We start from the raw sequence: 18,968 nt of genomic DNA, 5'->3' as shown, positions 1-18,968 counted from the left end.
ACCCCAACACCTAGGCCAAGTCATCAGCCACCTTATGAAGGCTTTGTTGCAGCAGATTCAGGCCGTTTACAGCAGGTTACACCCTCTTTATCAGCCCTACATCAGATACCTGCGTTTTTGTGTTTTCTTCACTCTTGAGAATTGTGTTTCACTCCCTACACTCTGCCCTTGGTCTTTCAGCATCTACTTCAAAATTCTACTGCCCAAAGGACTATATTTCGGTCCCTTCACTATACAAATTCCCTTCAGGTGTTGTCGCCTCATTAGCCAAGACAATGCAGTCATCTTAAAGCATTGCTCCACTGTATCAACTTGATTCATCTCCCCGCAAACCCTACAATCTCTCTAATATGGTATGAGTGCATGCTGTCCCGTCACTTCTCGACATTAGCCAATGATGATGGACGGCAAGAGAGGGGACCATCTTGATAGAAGACATCAGGGTGATCGTAGCAAATGTCTCAACATGATCCAAGCCTAGATCTCCAGCAAATATCTTGGCAACAAGCCTAGCCTTATGCTTGTCCAAGGATCCATCAGCACCATACTTGGTCTTGTACACTCATCAAGTACCAATGATCTTTCTCTGTGGAGGACACCAAACCAATTGCCAAGTCTGATTCGACTCAAAAGAATCAAGCTCCTCCTAGATAGCATGATACTAGGTCTCTATGAAAGGGTCTCTGAATGGTGGTAGGCTCTTCATCCTTCCATAATCCTAGTCATAAGAGCACAGTTCACACAAACTAAGGTGCCCCTCCTATTGTAGCTTCTATAGACGTGCAATCGCCAAAGTCCAACAATGGGCTCCAGAAAGGAAGTAACACTTGAATCTTGCATAAGTTTCTCGAACCACCAAGGAATGTCAACAGAGTAAACCTACGAATGAGGTGGCAAAGCCTCAAGAACCACTAGAGCTCCTTTATCTTGAAGAGGATCCTCCCCACTCCTAGAATCTAACTGCGCATCTAGAGGAAAGAGAGGAGAAATGGGAACCACAAGTGGAGTTGGTATAGCTAATAAAAATGTGCCATTTGGATTTGGCATCCAACTTTCTATCTAGCCATTAGGCACATGTATGTAGGCATCCCACCAAAATACCCGAAGGTGTGCAACATAATAAGCCTCAAACGAGATCTTTCCAAGAGCAAAAACTATAGGGTGCTTTTTCAAGATATGCTTGTCGTGACAACCATATTAGCCCAAAGGGAACGAGGAAGCCCTTTGTGCTCAAGCATGGACCTAGCGATCTCAAAGATGGTCAAATTTTATTGCTTTATAACACCATCCTCCACCGGAGTACATGTATTGGCCAAATCCATCACAATGTCATGCTGCATATAGAACCTCTCAAACTCAAAGGAGTGAAACTCGCCACTAAGTTTTTCACGAGCAGCTCAAACCCTAAATGTGGATAAACCTTCACCAAAGATTTCCATTCACAAAATCTATCAAAGGCCTCTAATTTGAGCATGAGGAAATAAACCTAACCATACCTCAAGAAATTGTCCATGATCAACATCAACTAGAGAGCCTTACCCATGGGAGGAGTGTGCATGGGGCATTGGGGCTGCACATATCTGTATGGGCAATCACATTCACTAACTCATGCCTTAGCCTTGACCCTAGAGGCATGGAGGCCTGAGACCCCATTGTATCATATGTGCATTATTCATCATTTCCTTCATTCATTCATTGTTCGTATTTGTTGTGCATTATGTTGTCTCCACTAAAACCCTACCACTTCACACACTCTCAAAGCGACTTCAGGGCTTTCCTATGTTTTTTTCACACACCTGTGGCCAAACTGCCAAAGGGGTCCCCTCACGTGAGAACAAACTAGGTGCAAGCATCGGCCTCTATCTAACCTCCCATCATGAACTTGAAAGGCAAAATACGTCCAGAATTTGAGCCACCTAACTTCATTGCTGCATGTAGAAAGCCATGCTCAAGGTCAATGATGCATGAATATGGATGAGGCCCGCATGTCTCACCACCACTACCCTCACACTCTTGCCCAAAGAGTCATAGGGGATGACAGCACCATCATGGCTAGAAGACCAATTGCATGGTCACTGCAACCTTGACTGCACAACTAGAATCCAAGTCAAAATTTGAGGATAATAAAGAGTTGGAGTCATCCTTGCCCTTCTTCTCCTTGTTCTTCCACGCATCCACCAGCTTATTGCAATCCTTCCAAAGATACCCCTTCTTGCCACAAAATTAGATTTGCTCCTTCCTCATTTTTTTCTTCTTTGTGTCACCCTCTCTGAAGCAGTCACTGCACGATCATGGATGCTGCCAGAATGAGATGGCAACTTCCCTTATGACCTGAGTGCAGACTCATGCTCCAATAGCATAGAAGTCATATGTTGAAAACTTACTAGAGGCGTCAACAACTTTAAGGAATGCTCACATGAAAAAGAGAAGCAAAAACGTGTGTAGGAGGAGAAGCATGTATTTAGAATTAATGGTAAGCATGCATCATGCATAAAAGAGCTCAAATATCAGCTATAAACGAGTGGCTTCATTGCCTCATTTGTAACAACTTTCTATTTAATGCAAGTTTACATGCCATTCTACTTATCTTGCCATCAAGAAAGGGGAGAGCATATCGGGTAATTTCAACTGTAATGTTTACCAAACCCATGGGCTATGAAGAAAATAATGTAAATTTCTTCCATTTTATGTACAGCCATTCCGTTTTGGATACAAAACAAATGCAGACCTTAAAAGACACAATTATTAGCTAAGCATTGTGATTGCTTATTGCTGACACTCTAACTTTGATCTAGTGCATACATTTTGTGGGATGAACTATTAATCACTACACTTTGATTTGATGGACACTTTTTTTATGCTGTTCTATGAATACCCAGTTCAGTATCTTCTGTCATCAGCAGATTTGCTTTTCACTCCACTCCTTTTCTCTCTGGCATCCTCTCTTTTTGTCTCTTTTTTATTATTTGGCTAGAAATAATTTGTGTCCTTGGACTTTTTCTATCCTCCAGCTCTCTACTTACATCTCTGTCCTCGGACCTCGTCTATCTTCCAGCTCTCAACTTACATCTATTTTCAAGGCTTGGGATTCACACATTTTGAAATACTGAACCTTAAGACTCGTTTCAAAAACCCATAACTGTCTATAAACAGTCATGTCCTTACAATTTGCATACGAGATATGGCTTACCTCATGTGGCCCATATACTGCAGCAATGACTTTTGTATTTCCCATCTCAAAAGTCGCAGACCTGTTTTTGGTAAAATTGCAGAGTTTGAAGGACAACTTTTAGCAAAGTATATGATACAAAAGGAATTCAACAAGATAAAATGACCACTTACCTTTTATATGAATGAATACTTATTAGATTTTAATAATCATTTGGTCACATCAATGTTTCTACAAAACTTTAAAGACATCCTTGGTCATGACTAATCAGAGGCTAGGATTGCTTTACTTATCACATGATTGGAGTTTACAGTATTCACTCATGAGAGTTTATAAACAGCATTGTAAGCATGCTCTCAGTCTCATAGATCGTTGAGGGCTTTTCAGATGCTTGAATTAGATTTAGCTGATGAAAGCAGGGGCATGGAGAGTGGACAGTTAAGAGAGCATGAGCACAATGAAGACGAGGCAGAATGACCAAACTTGTTTCACCAATAATCAAGAAATCTAGCAAATGCCACATGGCAAAAATCCCCAGGAAATGTCCAGGGAAAAGAATAGGTGACAACAAATTGGTGTGGAAAGGTGGAATAGATGGGATCAGAAGTGGACTGCCTATGATCCAATTTTATACAACTTTTTAAGCCAGTTGTCCTGCCAAAAATTAGCTTTTTCAAACAATTGAATTATGTAACTTGTTACTTTGTGGGGGGCTGTACAACGGGTGCCAACTTAGCCACTTGATTGTGATTAATGTGCAGCTGGGAAGCACGAGTAAGCAGAGATGTTCTAGTATCAATGCTATTACTATCTCAAAGTTCAAAGGTTGATGAAATTTCAAAGAATTTCTCCAAAAGGAAAATGGACCATCTTGATTTTGCAAAAGATTCTGATGTAATTTCAGGTTGCAGCTTCTTTTTTGGATGAAAGATGCATCCCTTGATTCTTCAATTCTAAAGTTGTTTAATATCACTGCATTCACTTGTCTGCACCAATCTAGAGGAACCAAAGTTGGTTTGTGACTATAAAGTTTATGATGCCTGAGTTTCAAACATGGAAATAGGGGATGAGGGATGGCCAAAACTTTTAGACATTGATGAGGATTGGGATGGGGAATGTTACAGCATTTAAACAATGCAAACTACAGCACTTCCTTTGAAGTCGAAAACTCTCCCTTGTCTCTCTACCTGTTGAGGGCATAAGGCACAGCATACTAGACCTACCCCAACCCATACAGATGAGACCTGACTCTCCGCAACACTAAGCAAACTCTAGTCTGAATTTCTATCACCTCTATGGTTGGAGCCTAGAAAGTAATACTTTATCCTGGTAGGATCTTCCAACAATGCAAGATACGAATGAGAAAAACCAATCAAACCTCCCAAGAGCCCAATGGAGGTCTCATTACCAACCCTCTCCAAATATCCGCCCACCACTCAATACCAACATCTCATGAAAGGAATCTCATGCTCTATTGCTCAATCTCTCAGACCCGTGTGGTTGTAATGCCAACTCTTGGCATCTCTGTCTCCTCATGTATTATAGCTTGATCTCCCTCTCTCACTCGACTACCTCCATGGGGGTGGGACCTTCAAGCTTTGTAGAAACATCGACTACCTCCATGGGGGTGGGACCTCTAAGCTTTGTAGTTTGTCAAGTCTTAGAAGCCCATGTGTCATGACCCCACAACCTCAAGCACTCGAACCAAAAAGTCTGGACTCGTTCTATAATCAATAGCAAGATAAACCTATAAAAATATAACCTCTGTGGCAAATAGAAAATAGCAAAAAGCATACATTGTGTCTATTACCTTGCTCTTAATCAACAATCTTACACATAGAATATCAAAGGACACATACCCATCTGCTTTGTCTATTACTCCTATTTGCGCATTGAGTTGTCTAATCTGCACAGAACAAAAGCTTTGGTGAAAAACAAATAGGAGCTCTCTCTCTCTCTCTCTCTCTCTCTCTCTCTCTCTCTCTCTCTCTCTCTCCACACAAAGTTTAATTAATGATTTGACATATTTACAAAGAGCCACCAAGCGAACTCAAAGACACGTGGAGAACAAAGCATGGAGCCAACAAACTACAAAAAGAGTAGGGCTACAATTACAAAAGAAGAAGATCATGGAGCAAGCACAATCAGGTGGACCATGGGGTTGATGATATCCATCCATGCAACAGCCACCTCTCTAAGGATCACACCAAAGAAACCGTGGAACTAACTTGCCATAATAACAATCCTCATGCATGGCCACATGACCATAGATACCTAAGGCTGACTCAAAAATAAATGCATTGCATGTCCTCCAAATGTGCCAAAGTCCAATCCAAAGCATAACATCCCTCTCTCTCCTGTTGAGCTAAAAATGCATTAGCCTGACCTAAACAGCCCCAAAACACACTTAATTAATGAAGAAACCTTCTTATCTTAAAAAGAAATGTGATCTTAGAAAATTATTGTGTTCCACATACAAAACCCTAATTTGGGTCCCCCAAACTTTTTTTGCGGTTGTCACCTAGTACCTTGAAGCTATTGCCTACAGTTTGCCTACTAGGTTTGATACTAACGTCAACATATAGTGCTATCCCCAGCAGTCTGGAGCTATTGCCTTGATCTTCTCTCTCCTCAACACACTATGATTACAATTTCTCACTGCCGCCCCGATCTTCTCTCTCCTCCATAAATTGCATTTGCACCTAACAGCTATCGCCCAATTTTTCTCTCCTCAAGTACCTGCGTTTTAGTCTTTCTCTCTCCTCCATTGTTGTTTGCATCAAATCCAGCCTTCTTTGGCTGTGCTTGCTAGTGTTCGACACTCGAAGGCTACCTTAGATGCGATTCAGGATCCCTTTAGAGTACAACACACTCTATAGCTCATAACCTCTCCCTTAATCCCAGAGATACAAGAGTTCGAGGTTCAATATTCACTGCATAGTGTGTTTGTTGCATGAGCATTGTATATTTATTATTCATTGTGTTCATTGTCTCTGAGTTTCCCTAACCCTAACCCTAACTTTGTTCTATGTTTAGCAGTCTATGCTTTGTCATATGATTGGTTTTGTGTTCTTGCATTTAGAGCATTTCTTCATATGGTATCAAATCTAGATACTCTCTAAGAAACCTTGGCCTTTGATCGGAAAGCTCATTCGCAAAAGCAGAAATAACAAAAGGGTTAGATGACTTCGAACACATTCATAACACCGCTCCAGTCTCCACATCCAACCATGGACAAAAACGATCAAGAGTGGGTCTCTCTACTTGCTACTACCCAAACTAACGTGGGCAGAGAACCATCGGACTACCATGGAGTCTACAAACCATATAAAATTTTTGCCACTGATCTCATCCTTATGCTTAGGGCTTAGCACGAGGTTGAAGGTAAGCTTGAGTTTTCTCCTTTCGATTCGATACACTGAACAAATGATCTTGCAAGTCCTTCGAAATATCCACTACGAACGGGCCATCCGCAAGTGGAACCAGGCTTAAATTACACATCACTTCCACAGTACTCCTTTTCTCCAATGCTAGGTACGAACCCTATTATTTTAGATTTTATGCCACCTAATTTTGTATTTTCTATTGGATCGGAATCAAAAAGCAACTCTTCAAAACAAGCTTTGGTTTGTGAATAATGAGAAAAATAAGTATTTCTTTATGAACTCAAAACTAGATAAGAAGCCAAAAGAAAAACTTGCAAGTATTTCATCCCTTCCTTTATCGTCAAATGATTTTATTTCTCATGGTCAATATAGAGTAGGTGCATCTTTATCTAATGCATTTAATGGACAAAAAGAACCAACCATGTTTCCACAACCACACCCATCACAAATCCATTTAGACTCCCATCCATCCCACCCTCGTCTTCTGTTGCACCTTCCTTTGCATTTCCATTAAGTGCACCACATTATACACCACACATCACATCGAGAGGTTTTGCACATTTCGGCATAGCCTTTAGGACCTCTATATACCCATTTCCGGGTGGTGTACCCACACACACACTTTTGAATTATCCCTTTGGGAGTGCATCCAAACATACTCGAGTGTGGATCGTTTGGTATCACAATTTGCCTCTATGGCATTACCTAGTGAGGCCATCCAATCATTATGTCATGCCCCAGCCAACATTTGGATAAGGCTATCGTATCCTAGTGCCTCTACCTACACCTATGGTATCATGTCAACCTACGTTCATTTTGGTACCTCTGCAACAATCGACACTCATGGACATCAACAAGTTGTTTCTACCTATCCATCTTTACCCCCTTCTCCTTATCCACCACCACCATCTTATCCCATTTATCTATCTTCACAAACACCTCATGGTTCTAGCTTCTCATCCGCCAAATATGATTTTAATAACAAGACCCCCGCACCCCAGTCATGGTAACCCCCAACAAGGGAAGCAAGAGGGTGGCACCCCCAACAAGGGCAATGGCGAGGCCAAACCCACACAACCACCGGTCAATCATCACAATCAGCCCACATCATCTCCTTAGAGACATCGAAAGTGAGTCTCGTTCACATCTGCGAGTTGCCTCCTCATGAGATGCCTACAAAGGCCTGCTTGTCACAACTGAGCACGTTAGTACATGTTTGGTTTGTGGACAATGAAACTACCCATCACATGACTCCTAGAGTGGACATTTTCATTTCTCGAGGCCCTAACTTAGGTCCAAATCTCGCTTCGCTAGATAATGTCTATCATGTCCCCAGCTTGGGGTGAACTTGTTGTCCGTTCAACGCTTTGCCAATTGGAGCGAGTAGCTTTCTTCACTACGACCACAGTTGAGATCCTAGACTCTCAGTCTAGTTTAGAGATTGCTCGAGGAAAGGCATAGCCTAATGGCCTTTACCACATGACACACTTTCTTATTGCGCCGACTACCGATGATTCAAAGTTCCATTGCTTCTAGGCTTTGGCCACCACATGCGAGCCCACGGACTTAGAGCGTCTTTGGCATTTTCGCTTAGGACATCTTGGCTACGATTCTCTTTATGAGTTATCGCATTAGGGCATGGTCGAGGGCCTTCCACACCTAAAACTATCTCAAGAGGTCTGTAAAGCGTGTCAACTAGGTAAGCAGCATCATACACCCTTTCCTCAACAATATGTCACCCATGCTGCGCAACCCCTTAGGCTCATTCATGTAGATCTTTGTGGTCCCACATCCATTACCGCTGACTCACCTCTACCAACTCCCTCGCACAAAATGGAGCCGTAGAGCGTAGGAACCAAAATATGGCACGTTCTATATTATTCACAATAGAGCTCCCTAAGTGCCTTTGATTCGAGGCTCTTAACACTTCAGTGTACATCCTCAACTAATGTCCGACTGTCATGGTCCCTAAAGAGACTCCATACATGGCATCCTTTGGCTCTCCGCTTGTTATTTCTCACTTAGAGTTTCCAATAGTCATGCTTATACGCACACTCCTGATGATGACAAGATAGGAAAGCTCACCTCTCAAGCAAACCTCCTAATCTTTGTGGGCTATTCTTCCAAAGCGAAAACCTTTCGATCCTCAAACAAACAAGGTTATTGTTAGAGGGATGTCATCTTCGACAAGAGGGACATTGTGCAGTCTTTTGCATTGGACTCTTCAACCTCACCTTCGCTCACATCATTTAAGATCATGCCTACTGAGTTGAGTCTACGACCTGCTTCTGACTCTCGTACAAATACTTCAACTGCCAGGCATCCTCTGCAACTTGCAAGACATATTACCTTGATGGTACTAGTAGAACATGCAGGATTCAAGGATCCTTCCACCGGATTTCACTCCGAAGAGTCCTAGAAGGTCTACTCAACTTGCTCCTCAAGCTTCATATGCATCACTATTTGCACAACTAATTACATTGCACATTTTGAGCCAGGCAGTAGGCAAGGAGGCTCTCCAAGACCCTCTATGGCGTGAGGCCATAAAGAAAAAATTGGACAATATTGATCGAAATGGGACTTCGACATTGGTGGATCATCCTTCTCATAATCCAATCATCAAGATGAAGTGGATTTTCAAGACTAAGCTAAAGGTTGATGGTACTTTAGACAAATGCAAGGCGCGCCTTGTAGAACAAGGTTTCAAGCAAAAGCATGGCATTAACCATGAGGCAACCTTCGTACCTATTGCTCGATTGATATCATTTCGATTGTTGGTTGCACTCACCACTCACCATGGTTGGCTGATCTATTAGATGGACATCAAAAGTGCCTTTTTGAACGGTTATTTGGAGGAAGTCTATGTGGAGCAACCTCCCAGCTTTTCTTCCCATGACCAAACTAACAAGGTCTTTCTCTTGTTGAATGCTCTTTATGGGCTGATGCAAGTGCCGAGATCTTAGTACCACAAGATGGAAAAGTTCTGACAGACTCATGGATACCATTCTATACTCATTGGCTCAAATTTTGCAGCTCTAGCAAAAATTAAGGTACATCTTTGCTCTACATTAGAGATGACATACTTAGGTTTGTTGTCTTCTTTCTTAGGGATGGAGATTGTTAGATCTGAGGGCAGTATCTTTCTATCCCAACAGAAGTACACCTACAGCAGGTGGATCAATATTACACCAATCAGATTGGACTAACTTATAGTCATGTGCTTACAAGGATATACTAATTCTAACCGGCGGGAGATCCTGACACCCGTCGTTCCCATGGAGGCTATCTCTACACCTTAGCCATGACACCCATCTCTTGGACTAACCGTAAGCAGGAGCCGACGGCAACTTCCATGACCGAGGCAAAATATAGAGCTCTCTTCAATGGTACTACTAAGGTCATGTATCTGAGGAACTTGCTAGCCGCACTCTAGCTTTCTTGCAAGCCATCTACCATTGTCTACTGTATCAACCAGAGTGTCATTGCCCTTGCAGGCAATCCTATCATTATCCCTTGGACCCAACACGTGGCAGTTCATTACCACTTCACCAAAGAGCAAGTTAAGCTAAGCACCATTTGCCTAGGTTTGTACCAAAGTTTGCAGATATTTTGACCAAGGCAATCAATTGGCCAATTTTACAAATGCTTCTACCGCTGATCAGTTTGGATACACCCTTCTCTACTTCTTCAAATTGACAAGGAGAGGATGCTTCCCTCTTACTTCCCCTTTTAGTTTACGAGGGGGTAGCTTCCTTCTCTTGATAGTGACAATGATTATGCTTATAATTTTTTACTTTCAAACATTTATTTATTATGTATTATATATTATGGACATTTGTAACTTCATCTACATTATCAAGATAACATGATTGTAAAAGGATACTTCGGTAAGTAAACAATTCCCCTATGAGGGCACTATCCAAGTGGCACCATTGCATTGCATTCTGCATGAGCATGAATACTTGCATCTTCCTTTCTATTACCCCATGCATAAGCATTATGTTCATCTAAGCATGCATCTATGTATATTTATCCCTTTTTGCTCACCCCTGCAGTGGTCGACTCCAAATCCACCACAATCATGGCATTGCACATGGCAATGTCCAAACGAAATTTTTACCCTATGCTTGCATGCAGGCTTTGCTTGTCTTGCTTGCTTACCTGTCTTGACTTTCTCTCTACATATTCTCCATATGATTAGCACACACACACACACACCCCCTTAGGAATCCCTAGGCACTTACCCTAGTAGTGTGTAGGATTGTTTTGCTTGTTTTATAAACGTAGTAGAGTTATATATCCTTATTTTCCCGTAGTTTGAAGCACAATGACTCAATGGGACGAAAATTGATTTAAAACCATCACTTAATGCTAAAGTTTTTGAACAGATTCCACCAAAAGCTCTTTTTTTAAATTAGAAAACAAAAAAAATCCCTTGTTGATTCCATGCGCCTTTACAGGTCTTTGTAGGCCCTTGGGTAGCCAATGCGCACCCTTGGTCCGATGCCTTGGCCTCTCTAGGGTGATCACTTGGGCTCCCTTGGTAAGATAACCAACAGCTTTGTACTCTTGGTAGGTCATTGGGCAACCAACATGCACCCTTTGTCCGATGCCATGGCTGCTTTGGAATGAAACGCCTTCAAATCAAAGAAAATATATATTAAGGGCTTATTTCTCATGGCTCAGTTTTAGGCCTAAGAGAAGGTGTTGAACTAAAAATGCATTAGTCTGACTTAAACAACCCCAAAACATGCTTAATTAATGAATGAACCTTCTTATTATAAAAAGAAACACGATCCTAGAGAGTTATTGTGTCCCATATGCAAAACCATAATTTGGATTCCTCAAACTTTCTATAAATAAGCATGCAACCCAACACTCTCCCTCAATCTCGTTTTTGTAGGTTTCAAGAGCCGTATCTCTATTGCCCACACTCTATTTGCGGAGGACATTGCGGTCAACCATCGCCTACAATCTAGCGCTCGATTCCAGTTTGTCTGCTACGTTTGATACTGACATCAGCATCTGGTATTGTTACCAACATTCTAGAGCTATCATCCTAATCTTCTCTCTCCTCAACAGGTTACGTTTACAGTTTTTGACTAACACCCTAATCTTCTCTCTCCTCCACAAGCTACGTTTGCACCTAACAACTATCGCCCAATTTTTCTCTCCTCTGGTACTTGCGTTTTTAGTCTTTCTCTCTCCTCCACTGTCGTCTGCATCAAATCCACCCTTCCTTGGCTACATTTGCTCATGTTCGACACTCGTAAGCTGCCTTTGTTGCGATTCAGGATCCGTTCAAAGTACGACAAACTCTACAGCTCATAACCTCTGCCTTGATCCTAGAGATACAAGACTTTGAGATTCAATATTCACTATATAGTGTGTTTGTTACATAAGCACTGTATATTTATCATTCATTTACTTTATTATTCATTGTGTTCAATGTCTCTCAGTTTCTCTAACCCTAGCCCTAACTATGTTCTGTGTTTATCAATCTATGCTTTATCATATAATTGGTTGTGTTTTTGCATTTAGAGCATTTATTCACATCTCCCCCTTCCCCCCCCCCCTCTCTCTCTCTCTCTCTCTCTCTCCCCACAAGAGACAGATGCTGAGATACCTCAACCATGCAAAGATACATCTCCCTAGAGGATAGACATCTCATTGATGAAGACTTTCTTTTTCTACTTTGACTTTAGATCATCGACATGTTTTCTTTTTATAGGACACTATTTCACTTTTCAGTCTTATAGGCATATTTTTTGTCTTTTCTCATTCGAGATGAGAAACACACCATTATATATATATATATATATATATATATATATATATATATATATATTGCTTTGGTCTCATAGGCCACATTGGCCTTTTAGAGATGTTAATGTACTTTCTTTCTTTCTTTCTTTCTCTCTCTCTCTCACACACAAAGAGTTCTCATGTTAATTACTATAAAAGTATAAAAGTACAAGAGTCACAAAGAACTAAAGAGATGACAGAACAACTGAGAAAACTACCATATGCCAAGGGACTAAATCATCCCCAGGGAGAAGACTTACATGTTAAACAAGATCTAGCTACGAGTGGAGAATACCTTTCAATCTCACAACATGACTTTGAACACCACAACTCTAATAAAAAATAAAGGCATTCCGAGTAACCTAGTTATGTCAACAATCCCAAACTCTAAGAAAATGTAGCATTATCTTCATATGTGGTTGCACGGGAGTAGGAAATGCACTAAAGACCCAAACAGAAGAACGCATAAAAAGTCCGACCACTTTTCGCCAAATCTCTAACAAGAGAGACCAAATCTTCCTAGCCAATGGACAGGAGATAAACTTTGCCAGGAAGATTCCACACTAGTAGTACAAAAGACGTGGAAATATGTCTTCTATAGAGGACCGAAGCAAGGAGCAAGCCACCAATGAACATTCTCCAAAGAAAGACCTTGCATTTAAATCATGGTAACCATAAAATGCATTTTGTTGGCACTAAAATGCAAAACACCTGAAATGTTTCACTAAAACACAAAATATCCTAAGTAAAATATTTAACTCAAACATGATTTTTAAATCAAAATTTTGTTTTTCCTTGCTTTTTTAGCATTTCCACACACTATATATAGGATAGACATCATTTATTGACATGAAAGGATTTGCATAATATCAATGTGTAAGTTGCAACTCATTATTTATAAAGAAAACTAACACGTATGTATTATTTAAATGTTTCAATTGTTGTTTCGCTTGGGACTTGCCTAAATGTGAAACGTTTCAAGGGTAAAACATTTCAAGGGTGAAACATTTCGCAGTTACCTTGGTATTAATGGAGTTTTATTATTCCATCCCTCCATAATAGTCAATTTCCACAATGACCTGCTTTTATGAAGGCCCAAACAAAATTAGCTTTAGCTACCAACACAAAGTAAGTAGGTGATAGATATGATTAACAAAAGCACCCTCCAAACACGGCTGGCCTGCACTCTCTAATCCTGCCATGGATGATTCAAGGCAAGGCTAGGAAAAGGTTGTTGATCCTGCAAATGGAAGAAAAGTATGTCTGACAAACCACAGTATCCACAATGAATTCGTAGAGCCTATTGGAGGGTACAAAAGGACATCAAGACACCTCATGTCAATAGTGTTGCATTAGCAATAGAAACCAATCCTAGTTGCACCATCCGATCAAACCTAGATTGGTCATCTTGTTTTCCTTCCCAAGAGACCAACATAGAAACGGCCAACACTTCAGCCTACAAAAAGTTGGCATTCAATCGATCCTTCGTTGGATGCCAAACCACCTTTTAAAGAATGACCTTCCATGAACAAACCAAATGAATTAATAGAAGAGATTATGCAATAATTGGCTAATCTATGTTAATCACATGCCACCAAGAGCCCTGAATTTTTGTGTTCCCATGCACAACACCTTGGTCCTTAAGAAAATAGCAAGCAATAGAGACTCAAGGCTAATGACCAGCGCACATGGCTTGAAATGATGACAAATGAAGGGCAGCCATGTGAGTCCCCATATCTAAAACAGCACCACCACCCTCATTTTTAGGAGTGCAAGCATGGCTCCAAAAACCCCAAGAAATATTAGCATGCAACAAATCCTTTTTTTAATGCATAGAACGAATAGCCTCAATAATCCCCCACAAACTACTCTTGGAGCAAGGCACAAGAGGTAGATAATAAGCAAGCATAAGGAGCATGATTATCTATTCCACTTTCAAGCATACATGGAAAGGCCATCCCTAACATTTCCAATAAAGGAATTTGGATTCCAACTTGTCAAAGATGCATCTTATCTTCTCACCCATATGACCCAAATTTATAGATCAAAACCACTTTAGAAAGTGGTCGACATGGGGATATGAACTTTGTATCTCAACAAAAATATCCCCTTCAATTAGTGAAATAGTCTTGCACTAATTAGACATGGCTATTGGCAACATCTCTCAACCCCACTCTGAAGTTGCCTTAAGGATCCCCATGGTCAACCCTTCAATGAGCACACCTACCAATCTATGGTAGGAAAGCTTTTTTTGTTGATTCATATCAGGTTAAATTTAGCTTACTCTATTTCATTACTTAGTAAGTATCTCAATGCACCTAAAATGTCACATTGGATTGCTTGCTTGCATGTGTTGAGATATGTTTGATGTATTTATTTTTATGGTTTACAATATGTTCGTGATTTGATTTTGCAAGGATATACACATTATTCTGACTAGGCAAGAGATCTCAACACCCAACATTCCCATGGTGGTTACTATCAAGAAATGACTGAGCAAACACAAGGATAGTAGGGTTTGCAAGGAGAAAAACAAAGTATGTACAGCAAACACTAAGAAGAGAAGAGAAACTCAGATGAAGATGATGATGAAGGACTGAAATAATGAAGTGAATTCTATAGCAGGGAGGCTATCGAAGAAGTCTCTAAGTCTACAAACATAGGGAGGATGAGGTGTTGCTTGGAGCAAGGAGACTACCATCAAAGAGGAGCCTCTACATCCGCAACACAAGGATAATGACTGGTGCTGCTTGGAGCAAGGAGACTACCGTCGAAGGGTGAGGAGCCTCTAAGTCTGCAAACACAGACCTAAAGACTAATGCCAATTGCTAGGAGTGACGTCGAAGATAAGGGAGGAGCCAAAAACTGAAAACGCAAATGTAGACAATCTCTAATGATGGAAGCGCTAGCAAGAAGTGTGACGCCTAATGAAGGGGAGGAACCAAGAACCAAAATGTGAATAGCCTAAAAAAGCTGACACCAAGCTGATGATGCAAACACTAGGTGTGGTGAAGCCACCTAGACAACCAAACACAAGCTGATGAAGCCACCTGGAGGAGAAGCAACTACGTCCACTATGTAGGAAGGTCACGAAGTGAGGATCACGGAAAAAGATGACAAACACAAGGAGTGTTGAGCTAAGAAATGCATTCTATGCTGATTAGCCACTTAAACAGCCCCAAAACAAGCTTGATTAAATGAAACCCCTAAAACGGGAAGCGGAGAGTTCAGTGGAACCCTAATTAAGGAGGGTCCATCCTCATCTATAAATAGATAGGCTACCCCCATTCAATCTTAATCCCCTTCTATGCAAGTTTCTCACCCATGAGTGCAAATTTCAACCATCAGCCCACACACACATGGCTATCAAGCCCCAACGACTGCTACCACACCCTCCTCTGCATTTAGCACTCCTCCAAACATTGGCGACAGTTTTTTGGCCCTCCTCTACTTATGTTTACAGCTGCTACACCTTGGTGACTGCATCTTCAACTTGCATTTGGTGTCCTCTCTCCAAGTGACATGTGCTGGTGCTCCTCCACATTAGGCAACACCTTTCCTCCACATCAGGTGATAGCTTTCCACATCAAGTGACAACTGCCAGTCCTCTTCCACACCTCTCTTGCTTGCGTTTGGTGTTCCACGCCCTCTTGACACTTGCATTTGTTGCATCCTCTTCATTCTACAGTCCAACTGGTGGTCACAAACTTGAGATCCAGTCTCCAGTGGATATCACTCTCCGGCACACTACTCTACCATGGGGCACACTATATACTCTTACATTCATTTACAGCATTCATTCACTTCAAAGTTGTGTTCTTTCTCTCCCTTCCTTTGTTAGTGTGAATTTTTGTGTTTGAGTTTTGAGTTTTGCATTTCGGGTTTGAGTTTTGCTTTATGTGTCTATGTTTGTCTTGTTGTGCTTTTGTCGTGGTCGTACACTCTGTGTTTCCCTCAATGCAAACCCTAGCAGTGCCTCCACAGTCTTCTTCACATGGTATCAAAGCTAGTGCTCTTATAAAGAGTATCCTATGGATATTGTGGAGTGCTAGCCTTTGCACGAGGCACACAATACGACTTGTAACTAAATCATAGTCACAGACACCTTCTCATGACCCCATGATGTCTTATTAGGCTTCTTCATCATTGGAAGCCCTGAGGAGGCATCATGGACTCCACGAGAAAGACAACACTCCATATTCACCCTCACCATTACCCTCTATGTTTACACCTATGCCAGATATTCCGGATTTCATTAACCTCACAGAGGAGGAGTTTGAGGAGTACCTATGCAACAAGTATGGACCAAAAGACATCCCTTCTTTCAATTTTGCTACTGCTTCCTGACCGATTGGTGAGGTTGGCCACCTTTCTGATCATGGAGGCAATATGACATTTGGGACGACTAGCAATCCATCTTCATCATCTTTGCTAGGCCCTGTGTCAAGTTTGTACAACCCTTTTGAGTCGTTCCAATCAAAACCCTCTCCTATTTAGCCTTTCAATGTGCAAGATCCGATTGGTCAAATGTATATAAATCTTAATAGAGGGGGCTCAAGAAGTAGACATTCATCATCAGTTATACCTACATCTTCTGTTTCATTTGAGCAAGTCAGTTACTCTTCTTCTCTCCCTCCCATCCCACTCTCTTCTCTTGAAGCCATATCACACTCATTTCAAAACCTCGATTTACATTCCACATCCACCTCTACCACATTGGGAGTTGCACCTTCTATCTCCGCTCTTAGCAGATTCTCATTCTCTATTCCATATTCACACTTCCCTACCACTTCAAATCACAATGCCTTGTTAGGGGGCATTCCACCTCCTAACACTGTCGCCTACCCTTTTCCACAAGCCACTCCGCACTGGGGGTTTGGTTACAAGGAATGACAACTTCTAACACAGTTTCCTCTTACCTTTTCTAATGTAGGCATCTCTTTTCCCATAGGGACGGCTATGATGGGCATCCCCCTCACTACCCCCAACCACACACACCCCATGACCTCTCAGACGCGGGGATTTTCATCCTCTACTTATGGTGCATCATTGCACTTTCCATGGGTCACTCCTATGCAAGGATTTCCATCCTCTGCTCCACATAGCCCTATCCCTCCACCATGGGGTCCTCATGCAGCAAAACTGCCTATGCCTAGTCATCCCATGCAAACATACCATGCACACTTCTCGTATGCTTGGTGGGCACTCTAGGACCCATTCCCAAGTGTACTCCTTTCCACTGTACTACACAGCCTATCCACCTTATCCAAGCACTACCACTCCTATTATATCGGCCAAGAATGCCTTTAGGGACAATACTTGTTTCAACATCGAAATTCACCACTTGGTCAAACTATATGCAACAAGTGGTTGAGTCTCACAGTCTTTGGGACCTCGTTGCTGGCAAGAAGTGCTTGAATCTCACAATCTTTGGGACCTCCTTGTTGGTCTTGACCCTATGCCTAACCCTCACCTAGCCCACCCTGATTACATCCGTGAATGGCAAGCTTGCAATGCCACAGCCAATGTCAGGCTAATGCAAGGTTTGATTCCTAAGTTTCAGTACTTCCCTCTTGCATCGGAATGTTGGAGTCATCTCCTCGACCATCGTGCAACAAACATTAAACTTGAGCTTCAAGAGTATTCCATTAAGGAAGGGGGTGATCTAAAAGTCAAGTTGGCCAAATATCGGAGGTTACTAGCTGAGTTTGCCACTACTGGCTCTCCCAAGTCAAACGCTAGGCTACATTCTTCATGAATAAGTTGCCCAACAAATACTTCCAATTTATCCAACACATTATCTCATTGTCTAGATTACCGACCTTCTATGAGTTTGAGTGTCAATTCTTGTGTTACACAAGGCTGCATAATCAAGTCCACAAGAAGTCCTCCACTTACATCTATTCTGAGGGGCGAGGGTTGGTTGCCTCTTCTTTAGGAGCAAAAATCAATAGTGGCAAAAACTCGCAAGATGCGAAGGCAAGCCAAAACAAGGGTGACACCACTCCCTCTAATGAAAACAAAGAAACATGACCCCCTTGGCAGCAAATTCCTAAGAAAAAAGGGTTTTGCACACACTTCCAAAGGTCGGGCCATGTGGATGAGATACGAAGGCCCAAGGTCTCTACTCAGCCTGTGTTTTGGTGAACCTGACTCCTTCTGGATGACTGTATTTTCAGGCCGTTTTTGCTAATTTTGGTAGTTTTTGACTGATTTGTTGATTTTTTGTAGTAGCCTTTGTCTTCTTTTGGTCAGATTTGGGGTTATACTGTATGTGAACTCTTGTTTTTTGCAATCTATGCTCGTGTTTTGGCTGTGTTTCCTCTCCAAATACCTTCTTTTCTCTACTTCTCTTCTAAATCTTCTACAAATGGCTCCTCCATGCACATCAACTGATAAGAAAGCTCCATGGACCTGATTATTAAGCATGGAGTGCGGTGATGAAGGCCCGGTTTATCCAAAAGCGGTTATGGTACGTTGTTGGCGGAGCTCTTGCACATCCTCAACAGCCTTCTTCTATTCCAACTGATTTTGATGAAGACAACCATGAGAAAGCAATGCTTACATGGGATTTGGATGATGCCCGTGCTTACTTGGCCTTACTTCAA

General features: G+C 41.7%; 1 protein-coding gene across 8 annotated transcripts in view; it reads right to left on the bottom strand.

Moving 5' to 3' along the window:
• The window catches only part of RRP41 (3'-5'-exoribonuclease family protein), a 99,014-nt gene that overhangs the window by 69,913 nt on the left and 10,133 nt on the right, over nt 1-18,968 (bottom strand). For 7 of the 8 annotated variants that reach the window (XM_087668690.1, XM_087668683.1, XM_087668685.1 and 4 more), the window contains exons 2-3: nt 5,029-5,075; nt 3,191-3,251 (exon numbers count right to left, since the gene is read on the bottom strand). In XM_087668690.1, the coding sequence (XP_087524816.1) occupies nt 3,191-3,251; nt 5,029-5,075 (108 nt within the window). Of the gene's footprint in view, nt 1-3,190; nt 3,252-5,028; nt 5,076-18,968 lie in introns of those variants that run through there. The other variant, XM_087668686.1, reaches the window with a different exon arrangement.

This window comes from Lygodium microphyllum, chromosome 27 (assembly GCF_053477565.2).
Source record: "Lygodium microphyllum isolate KBCC chromosome 27, Lygodium_microphyllum_v1.1.10, whole genome shotgun sequence".
In the NCBI taxonomy this organism is placed as follows: domain Eukaryota; kingdom Viridiplantae; phylum Streptophyta; class Polypodiopsida; order Schizaeales; family Lygodiaceae; genus Lygodium; species Lygodium microphyllum.
The sequence above is the reverse complement of the archived record's forward strand: the minus strand, read 5'-3'. Positions and strand labels throughout refer to the sequence as shown.